General features: G+C 53.8%; 1 protein-coding gene across 6 annotated transcripts in view; it reads right to left on the bottom strand.

Moving 5' to 3' along the window:
- Positions 1 to 1,105: 1,105 nt before the first annotated feature.
- ABCC6 (ATP binding cassette subfamily C member 6) overlaps positions 1,106 to 27,094 on the bottom strand; it is a 48,934-nt gene continuing 22,945 nt past the window's right edge. For 3 of the 6 annotated variants that reach the window (XM_037067652.1, XM_037067654.1, XM_037067655.1), the window contains 20 exons: positions 26,700 to 26,903; positions 25,480 to 25,626; positions 24,685 to 24,784; positions 22,158 to 22,233; positions 20,503 to 20,629; positions 20,127 to 20,303; positions 17,909 to 18,076; positions 17,296 to 17,470; positions 15,950 to 16,025; positions 14,855 to 14,975; positions 13,169 to 13,376; positions 11,159 to 11,469; positions 9,158 to 9,357; positions 7,021 to 7,147; positions 5,777 to 5,878; positions 4,797 to 4,943; positions 4,134 to 4,292; positions 3,890 to 4,056; positions 2,020 to 2,214; positions 1,106 to 1,752 (listed from right to left, as the gene is read on the bottom strand). In XM_037067652.1, coding sequence (XP_036923547.1) covers positions 1,644 to 1,752; positions 2,020 to 2,214; positions 3,890 to 4,056; positions 4,134 to 4,292; positions 4,797 to 4,943; positions 5,777 to 5,878; positions 7,021 to 7,147; positions 9,158 to 9,357; positions 11,159 to 11,469; positions 13,169 to 13,376; positions 14,855 to 14,975; positions 15,950 to 16,025; positions 17,296 to 17,470; positions 17,909 to 18,076; positions 20,127 to 20,303; positions 20,503 to 20,629; positions 22,158 to 22,233; positions 24,685 to 24,784; positions 25,480 to 25,626; positions 26,700 to 26,903 — 3,096 coding nt within the window. In that variant the 3' untranslated portion in view covers positions 1,106 to 1,643. Of the gene's footprint in view, positions 1,753 to 2,019; positions 2,215 to 3,889; positions 4,057 to 4,133; positions 4,332 to 4,796; positions 4,944 to 5,776; positions 5,879 to 7,020; positions 7,148 to 9,157; positions 9,358 to 11,158; positions 11,470 to 13,168; positions 13,377 to 14,854; positions 14,976 to 15,949; positions 16,026 to 17,295; positions 17,471 to 17,908; positions 18,077 to 20,126; positions 20,304 to 20,502; positions 20,630 to 22,157; positions 22,234 to 24,684; positions 24,785 to 25,479; positions 25,627 to 26,699; positions 26,904 to 27,094 lie in introns of those variants that run through there. The other 3 variants (XM_037067653.1, XM_037067656.1, XM_037067657.1) reach the window with 2 other exon arrangements.

Here is a 27,094-nt window from a genome sequence, read left to right as displayed (position 1 = left end):
GACTCTCAGCGGGTGATTTGGCAGGGTCTGGAAATGTTTTTGTGCACGACTGGAGGGAAGGGCGCTACTGGCCTCTAGAGGGTGGAGGCCAGAGATGCTGCTAAACACCCTGCAGTGTGCAGGACGGCCCCACAATAGAACCATCTACCCTACATGTCGCTGGTGATGGTTAAAGAAATCCTGGTGCACGTACTTCTCTCTGATGCCCACAGAGGCTCACAGAGGCAACAGTAGTGATCACTGAACGTTTGTTGAGCACTTACTTTGTGCCCACCTTAGCTCTGAACGCGTTTCCATGTATTAACTTACTTTACCCCTGTAGCAACACCATGGGGTCTGTGAAGGACCTGGGGTGGTCCCTGTCTTGGTGCCTGAGGCTGGTTTGGTGAGCCTCACGTTAGAATTGTGACCGCTGTCAGAAACACGACTGGATGTGCGCGCTGTGCACTGTCTTGCATGGAAGCAAGTGCTGGACCTTCACCACCCCTGACCTCTGACCTCCAGCAGCATCTCCCACAGGGCCTCCTCAGGAACAGACGTGTGAACAGAAATGCCCTGGGTGTTCTGACTGCTTCTGGGGCTCCCTGGAGACACCGGAATTTGGTCTTTAACAAACAAATGCATGACATGTGCCAAGACCTGAGCAGATTCTTCCGGTGGGGGCTGAGTCCCAGCTCCTCCCCTCTCCCCTGGGTAACAGCACCGCTGGTGTGTGCTTGTGCCTAGAGGGATCTGTTCCTGGTGTGGGTCGTGCCCCATGTGTCCAGTTCAAGCAAGATGCCCCTTGGAGCTCACGTGCAAGGGTCGGAGGAGCAGCAGGAAGCAGGGAATTCAGCCCCAGGGCATGTTGGGATCGTACGGGGAGCTCTAAAAATACACAGTGTCTCGAAAGGGGAGAACACATCAGGGTTGCAGGGGTGGGAGGGAGGGGTGCAGTGACAAAATAGCAAGCCCAGGGGTCATTGTGGTGACGGAAGCGTTCAGCATCCCAGCTGTGGTGAATGCCACCTATACACGTGACGCAGCTGTGCAGAAGTTACACACACACACACATGAGTACAAGTGAAATGGAAAATCTGAGCAAGATCAGTGCATTGTACCAATGTCCACATCCTGGTGTGATATTGTACTAGCGTTTTTCAAGGTGTTGCTTTCGGGGGGAACAGGGAAAGGGTACACAGGCATTCTATGGATTATTTCTTACAACTGCTTGTCAGTCTGCAGTCAGTCACCTCAAAATAAGGGTTAATTTGGAAAAGTACACACATCATTGCCTCAGCCCTAAGGATAACGATTTCATCAGTCTGTGGTAAAGCCTGGGTGTGGGCAGGTCCTTTGGTCCGAGAGTGAGTCCAGCGGGCAGCCAGGGCTGAGAGCCGCTGTCCACTTTGGCTCCAGGATGGACAAGGCTGGATGGGCTCTGGTCAGGCCAGCCTTGGGGGTTGCTGCATCCTCCCGGGTCTGTGATGAGTGAGCATTCACTTTCCTTGCGATTCTCCCCTGCCCCTGCCCCTGTCCCCAGAGAGCAGAGAGGGGTTGGGACCAAAAACCACAGTGCTGCCGATGACCCCCTGGTCACTCGTATCTCCAGGGCATCACATGTCTCTCCGGGTTGGCATGGCAGGAGGGCTGAGGGGTTTGGCTCAGACCAGGCCTGACTCCTGTGCCAGCCTGTAAAACAGGCCCTTCTGGGCCAGCAGCTGGGCGGGGCTGCCACTCTCTGCCACCTGCCCCTTGTCCATGACCAGCACCCTGCAGGGGAGAGGGAGATAGGATATACCCTGGGCACTCGGCCGCTCTAAGAGCCCAGCATGCCTGCTCTGACGTTTGCTCCCCAGGAGCCTTGGCCTTCTGAGCAGTTTCCTGGCCCTGACAGCTGGTGGGAGGTGTCTGTGGGGCGTGTCCTTGGGCTCATCCCTCCCACTTTGGGCATCAGTTCTGCCCCCTGTCCAGTGTCCATTCCAGCGCCTCTCTTCTCCACTGCAGGGGCCCCTGGGGCCAGCCACGTGGGGGACCTACCTGGCACAGCCCATCACGGAGCGCAGGCGGTGGGCAATGAGCAGCACTGTGCACCGGGCAAACCAGCTCCCCAGGGCTGCCTGCATCTGGAGCTCCGTCCCCGGGTCCACAGCCGCTGTGGCCTCATCCAGGATGAGGATCTGGGTTTTCCGTAGAAGGGCACGTGCCAGACACAGGAGCTGCTTCTGGCCCAGGCTGGGAATGAGGGGGACAGTCAGGCCAGATGTTCAGGTGCTCGCACATCAGGGTTTGCAGGGTGTGCCCACGGATGGGCCCCCACAACAGCACAGATGTGGTGGAGGGTGCGCACGTGTGTCCCCACACGTGGGTGCCCTGTCCACAGAGCTGGTAGGAGTCCCAGCCCTGCCATTTCCCCTCCGTGCAACAGCTCTCCATGTGCCAGACATGTACATCCTGTGTGCTGTGTATATACTGGCCCGACTTCCATAAAGACCAGAAAGCTGGGTAGTGTATTAATGGTCTTTCTCTTCCGGGTTGTGAGGATGAGATAAACCATAAAAGTGCCTGTCACAGGGAAAGCCTTCAGCATGCAGTAGCTTCTCTTCCTCTAGCTACAAACAGAGAAGTTGCGGCTCAAAGCCACGTGGCCGGTGACCCCAGGGTGTCTGCTCCCTGCCATGCTCAGCCTCCCCTCACAGTAAACACTAGCAAACCAGAACCTGCCATGGCCGTGCAGGCATCGGGTGCCGGGGCCTTGCTGCAGCCTCACCCCTGGACCGAGCCCTGGGTGCGTCTCCAGCCCCAGATGCTAACTTGTGAGAGTGCAGCTCACAAGACTAAAACGAATGTTTATTGTTCTTACAGGCCAGACGTGTCTCAACAACTTTACACATAAAACCCAATCCTCGCACGGGTAGGTAGGTACTAGTATTCTCATTTGACAGATGAGGAAACCGAGGCACAGGAGACTAAGTAAATCGCCCAAGGTCCTACAACTGGTAGGTGGGGGAGCCCGGATTTGAGGCCTGTCCATGCTCTCAGCCACCAAGCTGCCCTGGGTCTCCCCTGCACGGAAAGCACTGCCACTCCCAGCCCTGCACCCGAATGCCTTCGGGGGCAGGTGGGTTTTAGAACGTCTCAGTTTAAAAAAAAAGCACACACCTGGACCCTGTATTCATGACAGCAACACTGACAATAGTCAAAAAATGGAAGCAACCTAAGTGACCATCTACAGGTGAATAAATAAGCAAAATGTGGTATAGGAATGCAGTGGAATATTGCTCAGCCTTAAAGAGGAAGGAACTCTGACACCTGCTACTCCCTGGTGAACCTTGAGGACATTGCGCTGAGTGAAATAAGACAGTCATGAAAAAGACAGAGAAGGTAACATTCTTTACAGCGAAGTACCTACAGCAGGCAGATTCATAGAACGTGGTCGCCAGGGGCTGGGAGGAGGGGGAAACGGGGGAAAGGGAGTCCTAAGTCTCAGTTTGGCGAGAGGGAAGACGTTCTGGAGATGGGTGGCAGCGACGTGGACATGCTCCACGCTACTGAGGTTCACACTGAAGAGTGGGTAGGACGGTAAATTTTATGGTGTGTGTGTTACTACGTTTAAAAAAAAGGCTTTTTAGGGCATGCTGGGCACCCCCAGTGAGCGTGGGGTCTGTGCCCAGTGTCCTCCATGTTCTCCAGCAAAACATGTGCCAAGCGGGGCAACTAAAGACTGTAAGTAACCTCGCGCCAGTTAAGGTAGGGTTTTGTCCCCAAATACATTCGGAAGTCGAGTTTAGGGAAAGAAAACAGGATATTCAGAGAATGCGTTGGAGTTTGGGACTGCTGATAAGGAGTGGGGCCCCACTGCGATTACTGACAGAATGGGGCTGACCCTAAAGTGGCGGGGTGACCCTACCTGAGGTCATCGCCTTGGTCGGCGCACTTGTACTGCAGCTGGCCGGGCAGGCTGGCCACCAAGGCTCTGAGCTGCACCGTCTCCAAGGCCTCCCAGATGGCTTCGTCTGTGTGCTCCTGTAGCATGTCCAGGTTCATCCTCAGAGAGCCGGGGAACAGGATGGGGTCCTGGCAGGAGGGACGGTGGGTCAGAGCTGGGCCTGGCTGTGTTCCCACCTCTGCCCGCCCTGCCCCCCAGGGCTCACCTGGGGGATGATGGTGATCCTGGACCGCAGCATGTGCAGCCCCACGTGGACGATGGGGACCCCGTCAATCCAGACCCCGCCCTCAGCTGCCTCCAGGAGCCGCAGCAGGCCCCCAGCCAGGGAGGACTTCCCGGCCCCCGTCCTGCCAACGATGCCCACCTGCCAGGGGATGGGAGGGCAAGGCTGTTGTGACTAGGCGTGGCCAGGAGAAGGCAGGCCAAAGCCTAGAGGGTTCCTAGGCATCTCTGTGAGATGTCTCCCCACCACCTAAGATCCATCTGTCCATCCAGCCATTGTCCTTTTGAGCATCCGCCCTTCCATCTATCCACCTTTCCTTGTATTTGTCTGTCGGTCCACCCAGCTTCTGTCTGCATATTCTTCTCTATCTTCCCCTCCCCCGCCACACCTCTCCATCTTCCCATCTATTCCCCCAACCTTCCTTCCATACTCCTACCCTTCCTCTGTTTCTCCATTTTTCCCATCCTCCTATGCACAGCCCTCCATTATCCCTCATCCTTCCTTCCTCCCCCATGTCCTCTGCACGTCCCATTCCGGAGACAAGGGGCCCTGAGGTGGGGATGTGGAGGAGGCCCCAAGGCCCTGAGCACCAGCTTCCTCATTGCTTGGCTCCCATGAGGAAGAATGTGTGGAAAAGCTGCACACCTTCTCTCCTGCGTGGACCTTGAAGGACACACCCTGCACAGCCAGTGGGAGCTCAGGTCGGTGCCTCAGCCCCAAGTTCCGGAACTCGATTTGCCCCCCATGAGGCCAGGGGGGCTGGGCTGGACAGGTGGGCAGCGTCCAGGGTGCCTGCAGCAGGAAGGGACACTGGGTCAGAGGAGCCCTTCTCCCAGGCTTCTCATGGAAAGGTCCACTCAATAAGCCTCAGTTTCCTCTTCTGTAAAATGGGCATATTTACTGCTATTTTTATAGGGACCTGGAGCAGAGCAAAGCTAAAAACAAGTAATATCTGGTATCATAAAAATAATAATGGTGTTCATTATTCTTTATCTTTTTAAATTATTGCTAGCCACTATTAATTGTCCAATAACATCCTCTATTCCTCTGGTAGGGCTAGGACCTCTTTTTTGTCTTGGTGAAGAGAGACTCCATCGGGTGTCCGAGCATAGCCCGAGCACAGTCCTCCAGGGCAACAGGGAGTCCAATGCTGCTGTGGCCATTCCTGTGACCTTGAATGGGTCGCTCCACCCCTTGAGCCTCAGCTGTGAAATGGGGCTAATAAGAGCGGTGGCATGCATCAAGTATTGTGGAAGGGGCCACACACCGTATGAAGTTCTTTATCGTGGGATCTCCTCTGACCCTCGCAGGACACCCAGTGTCACTAGTGGCCATGTTGCTCTTCTGTTCCCGTTATGTTGCTCCCATGTTGCTGTTACATGGCTGTGACTCCATCCCCTGTCACTCAGAAGAATGACCTGCTCGCCCAATCAAGGAAGCAAAGAACCCAGGATCTGACCTGGCTCCAGACCCCACGATCGTAGCCATTAATGCGGCCCTGGCCCAGACTCCGGCCCGCGGTGGTGGGGGCTCCAGAGCCCCTGGCAGACATCCACCTTGGCCCACTGCCCTTGCTGTAAGTCCCAGGTGGGGCAGACCCTCCACCCCCAGCTGCTACCCCTCACCTCCTTGGGTGTCCGAGCATAGTCCTCCATCCGCTCCACAGACACAATGCTGCTCTCCAGGTCTGTCCAGCTGCGAACAGCCCACTGCAGTGTCTGGGTCACCTGGTGTGAGAAGACACCTCAGGCTGGCTTGAGCAAAACCGCCCCCCAGTCTTGTTCAGCCCCCCGAAGCAGGGCCTGGGAGGCGGGGACTGGACTTGGCTGCAGCCACCAGGACTCCACCCCTTTCGGTACAACCAGAGGAAGCAGAGCAGGCAGGAGCCCTCGGACGCCAGCTTGTCCAACCTGTCTTGACACAGGTGGGGAGACAGGACCGGAGAGGGTGCATGGCTCTCCCAAGGGCACCTAGCAGGAACAGACCCGCTGACTTCTGTTCTGAGAGGTTTCCCTCCACTGACTGCTCTTCATTGTGGAACCGTGCCCACCTCCTCACCAGGAGACACGTGTCCTCCCTCCTCTCCCCAAACTCACTTCCCTCCACCCTCTCCAGCCATACCACCTGCTTGCTGTTCTTCTAACACACTGGCCACGCCCCTCTCCCCCTTCCAGGGCCTCTTCTCCTGCTGTTCCCTCCCCAGAAAAGCTCCCCCTCCCACCTCCCTCCGTCACTTCCTTCAGGCCACCGCCCACAGCCCCTTGCTCAGAGGGGGAGAGGGGCGTGGCCAGTGTGTTAGAAGCTCCCCCTCCCACCCCCACTTCTGGGCCACGCACTAGGATAATGCCCACCCTGCCTCATGCTTTGACCTCTCACCTCGCTGGATCCCTAAGCCTAGTCATCTCAACTGTAAAATGGGGATGACGATTACAGGACCCCTGATAGGGTTGGGGCAGGATTAAATGAGTTAATGTTTACGAAGCTCTTAGAACAAAGCCTCATTTATAATGAATGTTACTTACATCTATATTTTTTTCTTCATAGATTTGATGTCAGTGACCTGACATCAAATATTGTTATTAACAGATAACGATAACTTAACAATGCACTGGAAATGCACTCTATACTTCATCTCAGCTAGTGAAGTGGAGGGAGCACTACCCCATTTTTCAGATGAGCACACTGAGGCTCAGGGCCCGCAGACTCCTGCTCAGGGGCCAGCAGTGCCACCTCAGCTAAGCTCTTGTGAGAGCTGCATTTTCCTCACTGGTTGTGGTTTGGACTCAGACCCTGGAAGGTCCCGCTGGCAGGGCTCTGCCTGTCTTGGTTCTGCCTGGACCCAGAAGTCAGGTTGGGGTGTCGGGAGTACCTGGAGGGCGGCGGACACAGAGAAGCCCACGAGGCCGGCACTGAGATGGGCCTTGCTCAGCACAGCGCACACGGCAGCGGCAAACACCAGCCCATTCCCCAGGAGCTCCATATTGGCAGCCAGCCACCTGCGGGGAGGGGCAGGTAACAGCGGGGGCAGCAGGAACCTTCTCTGTGGGACCTGCCCCTTTGGGCACAAGGACTGATCACAGTGCCACCCTGAGAGCCCACAAAGGTCTCCTCCACTTCCCAGGCCCTACCAACGCTCAGTGGGTGGGGGAAGTTACTGTCCTCTCTCACCTGTACCCAACTCTGGGCTTAGTACACAGTAGGTGCTCTAGTAAAACCCTGCCATGCTGCTGGTGTTCTGTGCTTGGGGTATGCCAAGCCATATACCCTTGTGCGTCTTGACGGAACCCACCCTCCACGCTCACATGGCCAACATCTTAAGTTCATGCACAGTCAGCTCCAACATCACCTCCTCACAGAGCCCTCCTGGGTTGCTCCTCCCTTTCTCTCCAACACATCGCTGATTATTTCCTTCATGAGATGTTATCAGTCTTTATATTGGAACCATTTAATCAGTCCTTGACTCTCAGTCTCCATCAGTAGATTGTGAACTCCCCAAGGGCAGTGACTTTGCCTCATTCAGGGCTCGGGCTCTGCCTCCGCGACCTTGCATAGACTGAGCCCAGAGTAGGGCTCAACAAATACATGCTGAGTGGATGAATAAATGCTCACCCCCTTTTATTTAATTTCTACTCTACCATTCATTCATTCATTCAACAGATACGTACTGAGCACCTACTATGTGCCATACATATTGGAGGTGCTGGAGACATAGCCATGAATCAAACATTAAAATCCCCATCTTTAGGAAACTCTGGGCTTTACTGCACATAACAGCTGGTCCTCCTGACAACCCTACAAAGGGGGACATTCCTGTCCTCATGTGACAGCTGAGAACGCTGAGGCTCAGAAGAGTTAGGTATTTGTTTAAGTCCAGACATATAACAAGCACCAGGGTTTGAAGCCACAACTGTCTGAATGATACCAGAAAGCACATACCCTTTCCAGCAGGTCATGCTTCCTTTCAATGAACCACCTAACAAATGAGTAAACAAAGACCCACCTGGGGTCTCGCACTTTCTAGACAGCTGACCTTGGGGGAGTCCCTTTGCTTCTTTGAACCCAAGTTTACCCATCTGTGGAATGAAGTAACATCTGATTCATTACAGTTGAGAGGTTTAAATGAGATGCCATATATAGCATAGAAATCACAGTGAGCCTTGCACACAGTAGGTACTTTCTAATTGTTTGCAAGGTTCCTCCTCCCTAGGCTTGGACTCCAGGAAGGGACGGGGCAGGTTACTCAGAAGGCATATGGCATTGAGACACTGTTCACAGATACAAGGCCTGAGAGCCCCAGCTGACTGGGGACCTGGGCAGAAAGGGGAAAATAATTCACATTTATTGAGTACCTACTGTGTGCTTGACCCTCTCCACACTCTGGCCCCAGACTCCCTGTGCCTAAGACTCACCATGTATAAAACAATCTCTGCCTCACGGGGTTAGTAATAGGATTAAATAGATTCAATCCATGTCGACTGCTCAGAACTGTGCCAAGCAGGTAGTAAGCATGTTCCAAGTATTAGCTATGAGTGTATTTATTTAATCCTCAGAGCCAATCTATGAGTGCAATCCCATTTTGACAAATGAGACTCAGAGAGGTTATGTAACTTGCCCAAGATTGCCCAGTTCATGAACTGCAGAGCTGGGATTTGAACCTGCGTCTGTCTATGCTCAAAGCTTATGTCTTATTCTTGCTTAGTACTGAAAAGAGGCTGAGGATGCTTACGTAGTTGTGCCTTGTCACCATAGCAAGAGAGGCGTGGCAACAGAGGCTTCTTTCCTTCTGCAGATATCTGTGCCTCCTTGCCCACCTGCTGTTGAGGACCCCTCAGGCCAGGTTCTGTCTGCTCACAGTGTAAGTAAAGTGCACCCAAGGGATCTAGCCTCAGCTTCATCCCCAACTCGCTGCATGACCTTGGGCAGGGCACTTGACCTCTCTGGCCACACAGTATGATACTCTCTGGGGACACAGGTGGATTGCAAGGCCTTCTCTGCCCCCTTCCTACCTGTCAGCCACCAGCCGTGGGAAACTGACTCGCTGGCTTTCATTCACGTGGGCATTGTTCTGAGCCACGAAGGAGCTCTGGGCCTGGAAGGCTCTGACCACTGCACCGCCCTGGAATGTCTCCGCCACGTGGGAACACACGAAGGAGTGCCTGGCTGACTCCAGGCGTTTGAGCTGGCATGAGGTGGCCACATACAGGCTCTGAAGTGGGGCAGGTGAGGAAGGGAGAAGTCACAGACACAGAGAGGTAGTTTGAGAAGCACAGAGCGCCCTAAGTACAGGGTCCCAGACCAGGCTGTGTTGCTAGCTTGCTGTGTGACCTTGGACCAGATGCCACCCCTCTCTGAGCTCCAATTTCCTTGCAAAATCAGAGTTCCATGGTTCTTTTAAAAGTCATCTGGGAAGCTTCAAACATCTCCAGTACCTCAACCGGAACTATTCAATCATAATCTCTGGTGTTACCACATTGGCCTTGATATTTTTAAATCACCTTTTGGGTAATTCTGGGGTACAGATAGGGTTGGGAAACCACTGATTGAGTGTAAATGTCTCATTCCCAGCTCTAATACAACTGCTTCCCTTAGGGCCAGTTACCATGGGATCAAAACCGTAAAGGGCAAGGAAAGTAGTCAGCCGAGTCGAACTCACTTACTTGACTTGAGGGTCAAATGCCAGGTGCTGGGAACATAATGAGGCATGGGTAGTATATGTTGTTTTTTGAATTGAGATTGCAAGTGTGTACAGCTGGCAGGCAGGGGGGAACGTGCATTTGCTGAACACCCAGGCTGCATGCCAGGCTCTTTCTTTACAAACAGCGTTCAGTAATTGTGAGGTGGGCAACAGTGGCATTCACAGTTGACAGGTGAGAACACCCGAGGCTCAGAGGGATGCAGCAGCTGGTCCAAGCCTCTATCTCCAGTAAGTGGCAGGGCCTGGATTCACACCCACCTCTGCCTGAATCCCAAGCTATCAACAGAGAAGTAGTCCCTCCCCAAGCCAAGAGGACCTAAAGAAGACCTGGGATACTTGTGGAGGACTATGGTGGCCATGGTTTTTGTCTGGCCACCAAGGTTGTTGTACTCTACTCCTGATTTCCAGGGGTGGGGCTGTCAATTGTGGTTAGATGGTCAGGACACAGCTCAACCAGTCAGAGTAGACTATCCCTTCAGACCCAGTGATTGGCTCAGGGATGAACATGTGCTCTATAAAGGGCCAATCAGAATCTTCCCTGGGATTGATATAGGAATGCTGAGCTGGAGAAAAGGTTTCTTTGTGTTGGGGTTGCTAAGGTGGGGTGCTGTGAGTACAGGGTTGCCAGAGGCTATCAGAGCTGCCCCCTGAAAAGAGAGTGTGTGCACAACTGGGTTGAACAGAGCTAAGCCAGTGGTTCTTAAACATTAGAATGTATCAGAACTACCTGGAGGCTCTATTAAAACCCAGATTTCTGGGCCCAACTCCTATAGTGTCTGAGTCAGTAGGTAGTGGGCGGAGCCTGAGAATGTGCATTTCTAACCAGCTTTCAGGTGGTCCTCTGCTGGTCCAAGGCCACACTTGGAGAACCACTGAGCAGAGAGAGTGACTGCATCTTGGTGACAGCTGGCCACTGCACCTACTGTACATAAGCCATTAAACTCTGTTCTTCTGTGTAAGCTAATTCAAGTTGGTCTCTGGCTTGGGCAACTGAAAGAGTCCAGCCTAATACACAGTCTTTGAGACCTTGCAATGCCTTCTTGGCTTCCAGATAACTGGAGGAGAGGAAGCTCATTTCAGCAGCAACAGGACAAAGGATTAGATATCAAAAACTTGGATGTGAACCTTTGGGAGACACAGACGGTAGAGGTGTTGGAGACAGACTGCGGAGTCTCTGCCTCTGGGGACTCTTCCCACAGTGCCCCCAACTGCCCAGCTGGGCAGAACCTCTTCTACTGATTCCTGCCCAGGGACAGGGGACTGGCCGAGGCGACCTCGGCTGGCCCCAGGAGCCTCCCCGGCCTCTCCTTACCTGAAACCCAGCGTAGAGGAGCAGCAGTGGCAGGATGGCCACGATGGCCATTGGGGTGGCCACCGTCACCACCAGGCTGACCTCCAGGAGGCCAAAGGTATAAATCAGCAAGGACCGGAGTTTGTCTGGAATGTCCACATCTACTATGTCCGTCTCCTTGGAGAAGCGGTTCAGCAGGTTCCCGACAGGCGTCTGTTCAAAGAAGCCAATGGGAGACCGTGCCACGTCCCACAGGAGCCTCTGGAAGAGCAGGCTGGATGCCCGGATGCCCCCGAGGATCACTGTGGCCATGGAGGCAAGCAGCCCTGCAGCTGGGGGGAGAGAGGGGGTCAGAGCGTGAGGGCTGGAGACCTCCCCCACCCCATGGTGGTCATCTTGTGATCTGGTTACCCTATCGCCCCTTGATGGAATCACCCTGTCCACTGGGAACCTCAGAGTGTGATCTGATTTGGAAAGAGCGTCTTTGCAGAGGTTATTAGTGAAAGACATTGAGATAATATTCTGGATTTCGGGGGACTTCTAAGTCTGATGACTAGTGTCCTTTTAAGAAGAGGGGAAGCCACAGAGAGACACAGAGAATGTGTCGTGAAGACAGAGGCAGAGACTGGAGTGACATGCCACAGGCTAAGGAGCGCCAGGACTGCCGGCAACTGGCGGGACCCAAGACAGAGGCATGGGATGGATTCTCCTTCAGAGCCTCCGAGAGGAACCCGTCCTGCCAACACCTTGATTTTGGACTTCTGGCTTCAGAACTATGAGAGAATAACTACCTGTTGGTCTAAGCGGCAGTCCCCAACCTTTTTGGCACCAGGGATTAGTTTCATGGAAGATAATTTTTCCATGGACTGGGGAGCCAGGAGGAAGGTTTGGGGATGATTCAAGTGCATACATTCAAGTTCACCTCCTGCCGTGCCGCTCTGTTCCTAACAGGCCTGACTGCCTAACAGTCCACCGCCTGGAGGTTGGGAACCCCTGGGCTAAGCTACCAAGTTTGTGGTCCTTTGGTTTATGGTAGCCCTAGGAAATGAATATATCCACTTCCTCCCAGTGCCAATCTATGTGCTTAGGATGGGTCTAACTTCACTCCCTGTTTCTGGGTGGGGGAAAATTTTATCCCTGGCCAACTCAAACCATTGCAGTTGGTTCAGCAATGAATACATGACCCAGGTCAGGCCAATGAGAGTGAGACCTGGACTTTGCTAAAGCTTTTGGGCAAGAGGTGCTTGCTGTTTTGAGGTAGCCAAGCTGGAGCTGTGGGATACCATCTTATAAGTAAGGGGAGAAGGCTGCCTGGACAGGAAGCTATTATAGGAAGAAAATGGAGCTATTCTGATGGCCTCATTGGACCCCCTGGCTGGATCCAGCCATACCTGAAGCTAGTTATCATGGATTCCAGTCCTATAAGCTAATAAATTCTCTTACTGCTTAAACAACTTTGATATATAGGTATTATAGTTGGTATATTAGAACTATATAGTTAGTATCTTTATTAATTTCAAATGGAGCAGACTTCAGATTAAGGAAAATTATCAGGGAAAAAGAGGGGGCACTGCCTAATGACAAATGGGCCAATTTTCCCAGAAGACTTCACCAGTTTGTCCCTAACAACAGGACATCAAAATACACAGGGCTCATCTGGATGTTTGGGCTGGGGGTGCTGAAAGTCCCAGCAGTCAGACCTTGGGTTTGCCCTCTGTGTGGGGGACAGGAAGAGCCAGCTGCACTGCCGGGTCTGTCCCCCGAGTGCTCAGGTGCCCGACATCTGGGGGCCAGTTATCTGCGTTTGCCAACAAGTCTGGTGGAGACTCCGAGGATTCCAGAAAGGGAGGGATGTGTCGTGTCCCCCACGCCTCCCATCTTAAGGACACAGGTCTGGGCTTGGACTGAGGGCATCGGCACAGACCCTCAGGAAGGAGAATGGACACCAGAGATGGGTGGGCCAGGGAGCCCTGAGCACCACGGGGGAGAGGGATGGAAGGACGGAGGCTGAGGGAGGCCAGTGGGGGGTACCTTGGAGGCACCCCAGGAGCCCAAAGACCCAGCCACGCAGAGCCGCCTGTGTCTGCCGCCCGCCCACGGTGGGGTCGTCCGCCCACAGGCTGAGCCAGTAGCCACGGCAGAAGGAAGCCACTTGCTGGCAGAAGAAGAGGAAAAGTGCGTAGAGGCAGAGTGGGGTGCCCACAGCCCGTACGTAGGTCAGGTACATGGCGGCCTTCACCTGTAACACACATGGGGAGGATGGGGGCAGAGGGGGAGGGGATTCCGGGGGAGGGGAGAGAGGAAAAGCAGGTCAGGCTCCCAAAACACACCTACGGGGCAGATGGAGCCACCATGCAGATGGCACAGGCCCTCTCTCAGTACCTCTCAACAGGAGCACCTCTCCGGTACAGGCCCCATCTAGCCTCAGGACCCCCTTCCCCTATGGAAGCCCCAGAGGGCCAGTGGGAGCCTTAAAGGTGATAGCCTGTGGCAGTTTCTGGCTTTGGAATAATTTATTAAACACCTACTATGAGACAGGCATGTGTCTTTATTCCCCTCTGATGGATAAGGAAACTGAGGCGCACACGGGTTAAGCCACTTGCTTAAGGTCAGCCTCCTACCAACCTGAAAGTTCTCCTCACAGCTGAAGCCAGAGTAAAGTTTAAAAACATCCACCTAACCCCATCCTGCTGTTGCTGACCTGCCTGTGGCTTTCTCTTGCTCTCAGAAATTCCCCACTTCTCATTCATCTCTCTCATCTTACCCCCGCCCCCTTGCTATCTGCCAGTCTCTTGGGGGTCCCTTCCTTTGCTCCTTCCCACCTCAGAGTCTTTGTACCTCCTGTTCCCTCTGCCCAGATGCCCTTCCCCCTTCCCCTATCAGGGCTGGTTCCTTTGCATCCCTTAGGGCTCAGCTCAGATGTCACTGCTCAGAGCATCCTATCCAAGCAGGCCCCTGACCCCTCGGTTGGTTGCCATCTCTCTGTCCTTCTTTGTTTTCTTATAGCATGTATCATGATCTGATATTGCCTTGCTTGTTCATTGTTAGCTGTTTTTCCCCACTAGCAAGCAATCTCCACCAGGATAGAGACTTTACCTGGCCCATGATGGGCACTCTGTAAAGGCTTGCTGGGTGGAGGAGTGGGTGGGATGATGGGCGGTGGGGGGATGGGGAGATGGATGAATAAAGGGATGGGTCTGTAGGTGGGTGGGTGGGTAGATGTGCAGATGGAAGGGTGTATGGGTGAGAGGAAGGGTGGATGGGTGAGAGGATGGAAGATGGGTAAGTGGGTGGGTGGAGGGGGTGGATGGCTGGGTGAGAGGGATAGATAAGGGAACAGATGATGGGTAGGTGGCTGGATGGGTCAGTGAATGAGTAGGTAAGTGGGTGAGTAAGTGGAGAAACTTAGCAGAGGAATAGTACAAGCTCCAGACTAGGACTGACCTAGATTCGAGGCCCAAGTTGGTCACTCGCTAACTCTGAGAACACAGGGAAGCCTCTCAAGTCTGAGACCTTAGTTTCTTTGTCCCTAAAATGGAGCTGTCACAGTCTACTTTTAGGGTACTTGAGACATTAAGAAAGAGAGTGTCTAGAATCTTACTTGCACATAGTAGGTGTTCAATACAGGTAACTACCTGCCCCCTGTGCTGTATCTGGTGGCGGGCCTGGGCCCCTGAGGGCAGTGGGCATGGAGGGGAGGGGCAGCTGTGTTATTACCCTGCCGTGCTGCGCGCTGTCCTTCCCGGCTGGCAGGCCTGCCCTCTCAGGGTCACCTAGGGGAGCCCTTGTCTGGGCCTCTGCGGCGGCGCTGTCCTTCTCAGGGATTAACTTCATGGACCTGTTATTTAGAGGAAATGAAGACAAATCAGTGTCTCTCCACAGGGTGTGTGTGCCCAACCTTCATGGCCGCTGGCAGCCATGGAGCTCTGAGGGATGCTCTTCATTCGCTCATTCACTCCTTCATGTACTCATTCAATCAACGTACTGAGCGCCAGCCAGGTGCCGTGCTGCGTCCTCCCTCCGTGGTGCCCAGCCAAATGCCCCCTCTTATCCCAGGTCGAGCAAGTTGGTTCTTCCAGTGCCATTCCACTGAAAGAGCTCATTTGCTCTTCAGAACTTGGTTTTCAGAACTTTCGTTTTGCCCTAAGCTTTGCTGCAGTCATTTCATCCCCAATGTTTACCCTCCAATTTGTCAGTCTAGGTTGGCAGAATACGAGTTTTGCACAATTCGCTTGTTGAAGACTTCTTGTATGTTCCTTTCATCTGTGGACGAGTGTGCTGACTTAACCTCAAATGTGAATTGGCATTTACTAACTGTGAAACCATGGGCCGCTGATTTAACCTCTCTGTGCCTCAGTTTCCCCAGCTGCAAAAGGAAATAATCTATGTCTATCTATCTATCTATCACTTACTAACCAATCTATCATCTATTCACCCATCAATCTAACATCTATATATAGCATCTATCTATCCATCCACTTCTGTTTATCTATTTCTATTTCTATTTCTCCATCTATCGTGACAAATTAGTATATCTACCATCTGGATAGATATCCTTCGTATATCTATCTACCTATCTATCTTCACTGGAGGCCCAAATGGTCATTCTGTTAACTGGACATTTGGGGGCTTAATAATTTTGATGGTCAAACAGTTTTTGGTGAGGTAGGGTGCTCACAACTGAGCACCACGGTGGGTACTGAGCAGTGTTCAGTCTGGAATAGTCCTGGCTGCCCCCGACCTGCCTGAGCTGCAGGTAGACTTCAGCCTCAATCTCTGCTCTCCCTGTGCTCAGGAACACAACGAACTCACCTCTCTAGTCCACCCACGGGACTCCCACTTCCAACAGAGCCTCTGGGGTCCTCGGTGCTGGAATTGAGTTCTGTTTCTGCAAGGTAAGGGGGTCCTGTCACACAATGGGGGTCAAGTCCTCAGGGTCCGGGTGCTGCCTTTGACGCCCGCTGGCTAGACGGCTGTGTGGCCTGAGCTTGTCGGAGCATCCAACTTTTCTGCTCTGGCTCCTGCAACCGCTCACAATCCTCCCAGGGTTCTTTCAGGGACATTATCCATTTGATGACTCATTCCTCCATTTATTCACTCAGCAAATATAATCGAGGGTCTGCTATGAGCTTGGGGTTGGAAAACAGCAGTAAACATGAACATAATCACGCTATTATGGTTTCCCCTGACACCGTTGCACAAGCAGCTCACTAGGGCTGGAACACTCTTTTCACACTTTTATCCAACCTCAGGTGTCAGCTTCCCTGGGAGGGACCCTGGTCCCCTGGCCATTTCCATAGGCTAGGCAGGTTCCATCTCCAAGCTCCAGGACTGTGACCCTGTGAGTCACCACTCAGGTGGCCCAGAACTCCACAGACACTTTCAGAAGAGGCAGAGCCTGGGGCTGGGGGGCAGCTGGCTGTGGGTCCTTGCTTCATCATGGAGGGGCAGTAGACAGCCTAGTGATGAAAAACCACACACTCTGGGGTCAAGTTGCTTGGGTTCAAATCCCACCACTGCCACTTATAACCCACATGATTTCTGGCCAGTTCCCTATTCTGGGCCTCAGTTTCCTCATATATAAAATGGGAGTAATCAAGGTGTTGACCTCACAGGGGCATAGCGATGAGTAAATGAGTTATTGCAGGTGAGGTGCCAAGGGCAGTTCATCATCACTGTGGGCAGGCTTAGATTGGTGACTTCACTTCCAGAACATCATCATTTTCCCAGCAGGCATTGTGTTCTCTGGATCATTAGAAGCTCTAGCTAACATGGCTTGGGTCTCTTGGCCTCTAGGCACCAAATGACCTTGTTCAGTCTCTGTAGCAGTTAGAAGCATAAACTCAAATTCTAATCTTGCAACCTTGGGCAAATTATTTAACTCTCTGTGCCCCAATTTGCTCACCTGTGAAACTGCATGTGCCTCAAAGGGGTATCGTGAAGATCCAGTGAAATAATGTGTGTTTATAGATGCCTTTAGCACAGGCCCTGGCTCACGGGCAGTGCACTGGCTCTCACCGGGTCATGGGTGGCCTCTCAGGAGAGCCATCTGCCTCAGGCCTGGGCCTCAGGGAGGGTGTGGCCAGAGCAGTCCCCTCAGGCCAGTGGGATCCTGGGTGGGAACCAGGGACAGAGAACCAGCAAAGCCCAGCCAGTACCTCCTTCTTCTCTGTCTCCTGGCTGTCTGGCTCGATCCAGAAGGGCAACCAGAGCCCCTTTCCTGTTCAGAAGCTCCTGGTAGGAACCCATCTCTGCAATGGCCCCATCTTCCAACACCACGATCCAATCAGCCTGCGGCAGGACGTGGAGGGAGTGGGTCACGAGAATCCGTGTCTGGGTGGGGAAGGGGCAGAAGTTACACTCAGATGTTCACACACCTTCCAGAGCTGGAGGGTAGGGGCAGGAAGTGCCTGGGACTCAGAGCGGGGCAAGTTCGTCTTCCTGTGCTCCTGTGCTCTTTATTGAAAACAGCATGTCACAATAGAGAAATAGAGGGGCTCGACCTGTGTCTCAAAACAAGGAGTTCACCTGAACCCAGTGACCTGAGTGAGGCGGAGCTAGAGCAGTTTAACAAACCCCATAAGCAAAGAAATAACTGCTGTTGTAGGCCACTGAGGTTTGGGGGTTGTTTGTTATGTAGCACTGTCACAGCAAAAGCTGACTGTTACAAAGAGGATAATTGGACTCAAGGAGGGTGGTGGTGAGCTAGACTTGGGTTAAAACTTTCTCTGCTTTTGCCCTGTGCCCTCTGATACATTTTTCCAAACTTACTGTTCCCCGGAGCAGCCCACTGGGCCCAATGACCTGGCTGAAGACGTGCTGGCCGACATGGGCATCCAGGGCCGCCAGGGGGTCATCCAGCAGGTACACGGTGGCCTTCCTATACACGGCCCGGGCCAGGCTCAGCCGCTGCTTCTGGCCCCCAGAGAGATTCATGCCCTGTGGCCAAAAGAGAGGGACAGAGCGGCGTCTGCATGCTGGGGGAGGCTGCATGACATGGCCGCATCTGCTCCTCAGAGCGAAGTATGGCTCCCTGTGCCTGTCCTCCAGGCTGCCTCCCAGCTGTACACACTTGCTCTCAAGCTGACATCCCTCCCCAGGCTTTACCCAGCCTCCCACCTCCCCTTCTCAGACAAGCTTCCTGGAGACTCCTTCCATGGCTGCCTCTACTCCCACTCACTTCTTCTTCCACTGAAATCTGGCTTCTGTTCCAATTTCTCCACTGATAGCACCTTCCTCAAGGACGCCAGGCTCCATTTACCCATTGTCTGGTCCAGTGGCAGCTTTTCAGTCCCTATTTTTGTTCATCCATCCATCCATTCATTCCATGCATATTTGCCACATGGCTATTTTATACCAGCAGTGTTCTAGGCTCTGGCAACACAGTACTGAACAAAACCCCATCCTTACATTCACTCATGTTCCACTCAAATGAGGGTGGGGTTGGGAAACAGATATTCAATAAGCCAACAAGTAAAACATATCACCTATTGGCTGGTGTTATGTGCTATGAAGCAGGGGAAGGGTGCAGGCAGGGTGTACCCGTGTGAGCAGGGGTGCTGTGCTGGGTAAAGTGGTCAGGCAAGGTCCCTCCACTAAGAGGGGATGGACCATGTGGACTCCTGAGAAGGAGCTTTAGAAGCAGAGGAAATAGCAGGTGCAAAGGCCCTGTGGTGAGAGCATGCTTGGGGTGTTCAAAGAACGCCCCACAGAGCTGTGTTGCTGGAGTGGAGCATGATGGGAGATGGGATCAGAGAGATGACTGAGGCCAGATGGAGGGGTAGCCTTGTCAGTGATGGTCAGGGCTTTGGCTCTGACTCCGAGAGGGGCCGCTCTGGAGGATCTGAGCAGAGAAGGGACATGATCTGACCTACATTTGAACAGACTGCCTTTAGCTGCTGCCCTGGGATTAAACCCATCAGGGCGGAGGACAGAAACAGGGAGGGCAGCCAGGGCTGCTGTGGCAGTGTGAGGGAGAGTTGGCTGTGGATGGGACCAGAACACCCTGGGTCTGCCTCAACAGTGGCCCCGACAGGGTTGGCTGATGATTAGATGCGGTGTAAGAAAAGGAGAAACCTCAAGGGTTAACACCAGGGTTTTGGAAGGGCGGAGCTTCTGTCACCTGGGGCGGGGCGTGCTACGAGGGAGGAGGGTCCTGGAAGCAGGTGTTTGGTTTGGGGTGTGGCGCAGCTGGACAGGCCCCAAGGACAGTGAGCACCCCCTTGCTGTGAAGTGGTCTTCTCTTGGCCTCTGCAACCTCATCCTCCACTATGGACACTCCTCTCATACAGGGGACCCTCTCCCCTTCTTTCCAGAAAATCCACCCATTTCCTTAACTTTAACTCCTACTTTTCCACTCTCAATTTCCTAATCCAGGGGTCAGTAACCTTTTTCTATGAAGGGCCTGACAGTAACCATTTTAAGCTTTGCTGGGGGGCCCAGTACCCGTCACAACTGCTCACCTCTGCCCTTGTTGTACAAAAGCAGCCATGGCCCATGGGTAAATAAATGGGCATGACTGTGTCCTAATAAAACTTTATTTACAAAAACAGATGGTAGGCCTGATTTGACCTGTGGGCCACAGTTTGCCAATCCTGCCCAATTCATAGCTCCAGGTGCATAGAGTATCCTGTTCAGTGGATAGCTCTGCCCAGACCTTTTACTGAGGTCACAGAGGGGGAGCAATTGGATCAATGTCACCCAAAAATGCAGGACAGGAAAGGTGCCCAGGTGTCCTCACTCCCAGATGGAGAGCCCATCTCCACCAATCCGTTATGCCTTTCTGCCTCTCCCTGGTCTCTATTTTCATTCACTCATTACTAATGATTTATTGAGCACCTAGTATGTGCTTGGCCGTAAGCTGGGCCCCTTTTCTCCCCGACGTCCCTAGTGCCCCCTTCATCCCTCTCACCACGTGGCCCACAGCTCAGGGAAACAAATGGCCCCAGCTGTAGTACCTCCCTGTCCCAGGAAGGCCTGAGCCCCTCACCTGCTCCCCAATTTGGGTGTGGATCCCTGCAGGAAAGCTGCCCACATCCGGCCACAGAGCACAGGCCTCCAGGACTCTCTCCAGCCACAGTGGGTCCAGCTCCTGCCTGAAGCACACGTTCTCCACCACAGATGAGTTCTGGACCCAGGCCTCCTGGGGCACGTAAGCCACAGGACCCTAAAACACAACTCACTTTGGCCACGAGGAGGCCAATGGGGATGGAGGTAGGAATGATTATGGAGGGGTAGTAGAGGCCGGGCTCTTGCTGGTGGTGGAAGGCGGAGAGGGAATGGAGAGGAGGGGGAGGAGCAGGGAGGTACGGCAAGGGCTTTAGGATGGGGGACAACCTGTCGGAAAGGCAGGGCTAAGGCCTCACCTTGATGTTCACAGACCCCTCCACCTTTGACAGCTCCCCAAGGAGGGCAGAGAGCAGGGAGGACTTCCCAGCCCCCACGGGACCAACGACAGCCAGCAGACAGCCCTGCGGCACGGTGAGGTTTATCCTAGAGGGGAGACACATATCTGGGTAGGGCCCAGCCGAAGTCTGCAGAACAGGTGAACCCCAGACACGACTAGGCCTTCCCACTGGTGATTCATCCAGCAGGTTGCTACGAGGACGTTCCGTGGCAGTCCTTCCTTCTTCCAATCCTTGTCTGGCTAGCACGTGGCCATCATGTCCCATGCATGTGCATGGGAACACATGTATGCACACCCCACACACGAATACACACGTGCACACAGAACAGTGTGTGCATACAGCATGCACATGCTGACATGAACGCTCAGCACACGGACACACCGGCAAACAAACATACCCTCACATGTGTGCGCACATGCATACACACATGTACCACCCAGAGTTTATTTGGCAGGAGGACTTAATCAGCATTGTCTCTTGCCTCAGTCACTGCAATAGGCTCCTCACTGCTCCTGCTGCTTGCGCCCTTGGTAACTGTCCTGGTTCATTCTCCACCCAGAGGCCAGAGGGACCTGAGTTAATCGTGACACTGCCTTGCTGAGGCCCTCGGGTGCTTCCCATGTCACTCAGGGTTCTGACAACCTTAAAAGATGCCCAGCTTCCTCCTGCTCTGCATCAGCCACACTGACCTGGTGTTTCTCAAGCATAGCTGGGGGATATTGTGCCTCTAGGGGCCATTTGGCAATGCATGAAGATATTTTGGGCTATCACACCTGGCGGGGGTTGCTGCTAGAATCTAGAGGGTATATAACAGGGGTCCTGCAAAACATCCTACAATACACAGGACAGCCCCACAACAAAGAACTGTCCAACCCCAGTGTCAATAATGATGAATTGAAGAAGCCTGGGTCTAGGCACACTCCTGCCCCAGGACCTTTGTACATGCTGTTGCTACTGCCTAGGAAGCTCTGCTTGCAGACGTGTGCAAGGCTCAGCCTGTCTCCACCTCACCACCTCAGTTTAAATAACCAGAGTCCTCTTACCACACCTGACCCTGTCAATATCACACTGTCACCTTCCCTGATTTCACACTTCTGTGTCCCTCCATCGCACTGTCAGCCCCAGCGTCTGAAACAGGGCCTGACATATAGCAAGTGCCACTGACAGATGCTGGCCAGGGTACTGTAGTTCCCTTTATAGGACGTTTTGGGATTGGCTGAGGGTCTTCTGCTGCAAAGATCCACCACAGAGTTGAAGGCTCAAGGTGACAGTGACGTAGGGATTGACACAGGGGGGAGAGCAGCAGAAATGGCTGACGGCACTGGGCTTCTTCTTGGCCAGGCCCCTCCTGTTGCGCCTTGACCGGTCTGGGGAGCAGAGACTGTCTTCTGCCTGACAGGGAGGCTCAGGTGCCCTGCGCCCCATCTCGTTCTCCCAAGACTCCCTCTGCCAGACCTGGTCCCGGAAGTCTCCCCGGTAGAATGCCTGCCCAGGCTCACCCACCCTCCGGCCCAGCCTGCAAAGTGCACCACCTCTCACCTAGCAAGCAGCACGAGCCTCTGGCATTTTCTCCCTGTCAACGGGAAGGGCGTACCAGGGAAGCCCTACTGTACCTGTGCAGGCAGGGTGGGCTCTCCCAGGACCAAGCAAAGGTACCTTCTTGCACCCTGATGCAATCCTTCCTGGCAGCTGCAGGCAGAAAAGAGCAGTTACACCAGAACTTCCTAGTCCCACATGCCCCCAGGCACTGTCCGCCCTCCCCCCCCTGGGGCAGCAGGAAAGGATCTCTCCCACTGAACAAAGTGTCCTGCTATTGACCGGCCTGAGCGTGACCCTGTGGGATGGTTAAATAACTCACAGGTCCACAGACCACAGCCCAGGGGCCAGATCCTGCCTGCCACCCATTTTTATAAAGTTTTATGGAAACACAGCCATGACCATTCATTTGTATTTTTTTAAATGGATTCTTTCTTTTAAAAAAAAATATTTTATTTATTTATCTTTAGAGGGGAAGGGAAGGAGAGAGGAAGAGAAACATCAATGTATGGTTGCTTCTCGTGCATCCCCTGCTGGGAACTGGCCCCTGCCGGGAACTGGCCTGCAACCCAGGCATGTGCCCTGACTGGGAATTGAACCGTGATTGTCTAGTTCACAGGCCCGTGCTCAATCCACCGAGCTACACCAGCCAGGGCTAAATGGATTCTTTCATGTTGCAACAGCAGACATAAGCACTTGCGACCTAGATCAAATGTCCTGCAAAACCTGAAACAGGTACAATCTAGTCCTTTACAGAAAAGTTACTAGGCTTCTGACATAATTTATCATCCAACCTGGCATTCTGGAAAGTAAAGGGAGTTTTTATTTTACTGGGACAATGGTCCCAGGTGTGACAATGGTCACTTTAGGAACCAGATCAATGGTTTGGGACCCTGAATGCATTTTAGAATAACCCAGAAAGATTAAAAACAAAACAAAACACAAATCTCTCCCTGGCTCAGCCCAAACCCCCAAACCAGAATCTCCACGGGGCAAGGCCCGAACATCTTCCGCCTAATGAGCCGTCGGCCCCTCCGACACCCACTAGACCGCATGGTCTCTAAGGGAAGCATTGTAGATAAAGGCATGGTGCCAAGTTTACTGTTAATCTCAGACAAACAAGTACTCTTTTGGTATAAATATGCCCCACGGGTGACATGGAATATACATATACTCAGAAGAATTATTCTCTGTGAACCTGAAATTCAAATTTCACTAGGAGTCTTGTGTGTCTATTTGTGAATCTGTCTACCCTGCTCCAGGGGCTGGTCCCTTCCTGACAGTCTGGGATGCGGGGATGATCCCCTTTTCCCCACCTATAATATGGGTGGTAAGGAAAGATGTGGTCATCCCTATCTGGAGCAGTTCCAATGAATACGTGGTGAGTACCCATTAGGTGTTGGTGTTTGTACCAATCTACACCTCTGGGTGAAGAGAAAGGACAGGGGAGAGAGAGGCTCTGGCCCCAGGCAAGGTGACCAGGTGTGTCAAATGTGTGGCTCAAAAAAGACCCAGAGGTCTCTGGGGCAGGGTCCACGGGGCCCTCCAGTGGGGACAAAGGCACAGTAATCATGCACCCAAAGCTACTTATGGAGCAGCTCCTGAGAACTGGGGGCTCGCTGGCTCTCGGTGGCTCTCAGGATATCCTGCCAGAGGTGGGGCGCAGCAGCAGGGAGCTGGAGGAGTTACTGCGGGGGCCACCCGGCCAGAACGCAGACTGGGCTCTGAACCAGGGCCTGCCCAGATCTGACTGCCCGCGTCACACGGGTTCAGCTGGACGAAGCCGTGCCCGCCTGAAAACAAGCCAGAGCTTTGAGTAAGCCTCCGCTTCACCAATGCGGGGCTATTGAAAGGGCTCTTTGCCGACTTTCATAGTTCTTTTTCTCTACTAATATTTATAATGATCACCAAAATGCACTGAATGCTGACTTCATGCAGGGACCTGCTCCCAGTATTGTACTTAAACTTAAGTCATTTTACCCTGACTACAGCCCTATGCTAAGGTGCCATAAAGGTCATCACGACCACATTGCAGATGGGGACAGTGAGGCTCAGAGACTAAATTTTGGCTGGGGCAGCCCAACGCCACAAGCTATTTTTTTAACCACCATGTGGGTGTTTTCTAGGTAAGCAGGTTGGTGACGTCTGAGTTACAAGGAGGGGAGGGTCTCAACCCTGAGAGGGGTCGCCTCTCTCCGCGGCAGTGCAGCCAGTGCCTCTCGGCCTGCAGGTGCCAGGGTAGAAATGGGTGGGGCAGGCCAGGAGAGCCCAGCCAACCTGCTCCTCCCACCACCCTGTGTCGCTGCGGTTCTCTCCGGTTTCCTTTTCCAGCTTGATGAACAAGCTGCCATGCTCACCTGCCTGACCTTGCAGGTAAGGGCAAGGACTGGGCAGTTAGGTGGTCACTGCTGCACAGAGTGCACAAGGGCAGGCACTGAGTGACTGACAGGCAGCGGCATGGTGGTGCTAGTTTACGAGTCATGTGGTTGAAAGTGTGGCCCGCATGGGCCATCTTGCGCCAGCAGATGCCCCTCCCCCCACCCCTCTGGGACCCGGGCCTCCTCCTGCTGGACCCCTCATCCCTCCCATACCGCTCCTGCCGACCTTGGCACTCACAGCATCTGGAGGGACTTGAGTCCACAGCCTCAGGGTCAACCTCTTCCAGGCAGAGAAAGGCGGCCAGACGGTCAAAGGACACCCGGGCCTGGAGGAACAAAGCCCCAGGTCACCCGTGCAGGAAGAGCAGAAAAAGAACTCAGGCTTCGGGTGTCGGGTGCCTCAAGATGGTGGGGAAGTCTTGCAAGGCAATGTGCAAAGCTTTTTAGGTGACAAAAAGTGATGCACTTGAAGGTGGTGACCGGGACGGTGGTGGTGCCCTCCTTCCTCCTTGCTCCTAATTAGCATAACTGGTACGGTGGAGCTGCCACTCTGCAGACCCCGCCCTGGGAGAGCCGGCCGCCTTTCCAATAGCATCATCCGGCCATTATCAGGAACGACTCTAAACTTTGTCCACCTGGGGGCGTCCTCTGCTCCCCACCCCAAACCCATTTTCGGTGCTGAAAAAGGCAGCCATTTAAACAGGGATGGCTCAGCCCAGCAACTGCTATCTCGTTTTCATCAGGCTCAAAAAGGGGGCAAAGGCACAGAAATAAGATAAAAGTACTTCGTATTAAAAAAAAGAAGAGGGATGAATACTTGCACGTGGAATTGCTGGCTAGGTGAGGCTGTGCATTTTGCGGACGTTTGCTGACAACTTCTATGGTAGCCTTTGCCGCCTCCCTCTGGTCTGCTGCTCTGTTTCATCCCCTTTCCCACCTCCTTTCTCCTCCGCCTCTGCCTGGACTGACCGTGGGTGGGTGGAGACTGGAAAGGCTCCTCCCAGCTGGCCTCTCGCCTCACCTGGACAACGGAGTGGATGGAAAAGGGCAGGAAAGCCTGCGCCTTGTTGAGGATGTTGAGGACCGTGAGCGTCACGAAGGCTTTCTCGGCGTCCATGGCATTCTCCTCGGTCACCAGAGTATGGACAGTAAACACAACCAGTGCCACCTGGGTGAGACAGGGGTGAATGAATGAGCAGCCCTGAGCGGGGCCAGGGCGGCCTGGGCCGGCAGTGCTCTCTCCAGGGCTCTGTGCAAGCCTCCACCCAGATCTGCCCTGGAATTGTGTTGTGGGTGAAGGGAGTGCACAACGGCCCCTGTCAGTGGGCATCGGACACTTGGTTCCCCGCACTGCAGGAACCATAGGTCTCCACCTTGGTAGCTTTTCTGTGGTTTTAGACAGGGCTGGGACTTGCGATTCGAGAACCCCTTGAAAATGCCAAGGACCAGCAGCACTTGAGGGCTCTAGGGATTGGTGGCATTTGTGGTTCTAGATGTCACTCGGTGTGATGGCCGCACTATGTGATGGTCCTCAGTGTGATGGTCACTCCTGGTCACTTGTTGTCATGGTGCGTCAGGCATCTTTGCCAGGGAGCCCTCAGGTTCTAAGCGATGGTACATGCAGTTCTGAGTGGTGACTGTGTTAGTGACAGCTGGTGTCATGGCAGATGGCCTCTGCGATTCTAGGTACTTTAGGAAACAGTGGTTCTGGCCTGCTTGTCACCAGCCTGGACTGTTCTATGAAGAGTTTTGAGTTTTATCCTGGATGTGGTGGCGAGTCATGGCAGGTGTGTTTGCAACGGCAAGACTGCAGTCAGAGCCATGATTCAGAAAGCTAATGTGGTGGGGGTCTGTGAAATCAACTGGGAGAAGACAGGACAGGCACCGTGCCCAGGGAGGGGCCACGGCAGGTGAGCTCGGGGCTCCACCGCTGCAGCTCCCTGCACCTGTCCCCAGCTCAGTTCCACAAGCCTGGCCTTTCACAAGGAGAACGACAGACCTTGCCAGAGACTGCTCTCCCTCAGAGGGAAGTCTGGCCCCTTTGCTCACCAGCAGGGCGCAGGGACCCTAAGTGAGAGCAGGATGCAGGAAGGCACGTTTGGATGGACAGGGTGGTCTGCAAAGAGAGGCTCCAGGTCCCAGAGGCCCCCCTGACCTCATCCCCTCCCCACCCCCACCCCTTCTGTGCACAGCACTCCCTCCCTAAGTCCACACTCTGCAGGGAGACCAGGGTGTCGTTACCAGAAATGTGGACACTTGAAAGGACACCAGAGACACAGAAAAGAGAAGTCCAGAGGTCCTCAGGGCACCCAGCTCCTGGCCCCGGATGCGCAGGACTCTGTCCAGAAAGGCCCCCTCCCAGCCGTGGCACTTGACTGTCCTCATGTTTCGGAAGATGCAGCTGGTAAGCCGTGCCCGAGAGTCCTTCTGCCTCATCTGCTCTTCCTGGGACCAGAGGGAAGAGAGCGAGGAGGACAGGGTCAAGTCTAGAGCTCTCCCTCCCTGCAGCCCGCACACCACGCCTTCCACGAGTCCTGCTGATTCAAACCAGGCCCCAGGCTGTCTGCCTCTCAGCATCTTCATCCCCACAGTCCCGGCCTAGCCACCGTCATCTCCTCCTGGACCATGTTACCTCC

This window comes from Sturnira hondurensis, unplaced genomic scaffold (genome assembly GCF_014824575.4).
Source record: "Sturnira hondurensis isolate 20B ecotype Veracruz unplaced genomic scaffold, ASM1482457v3 Scaffold0017394, whole genome shotgun sequence".
Classification (NCBI taxonomy): Eukaryota; Metazoa; Chordata; class Mammalia; order Chiroptera; family Phyllostomidae; genus Sturnira; species Sturnira hondurensis.
Note: the sequence above shows the minus strand (reverse complement) of the source record. Positions and strands in the feature narration are given on the sequence as shown.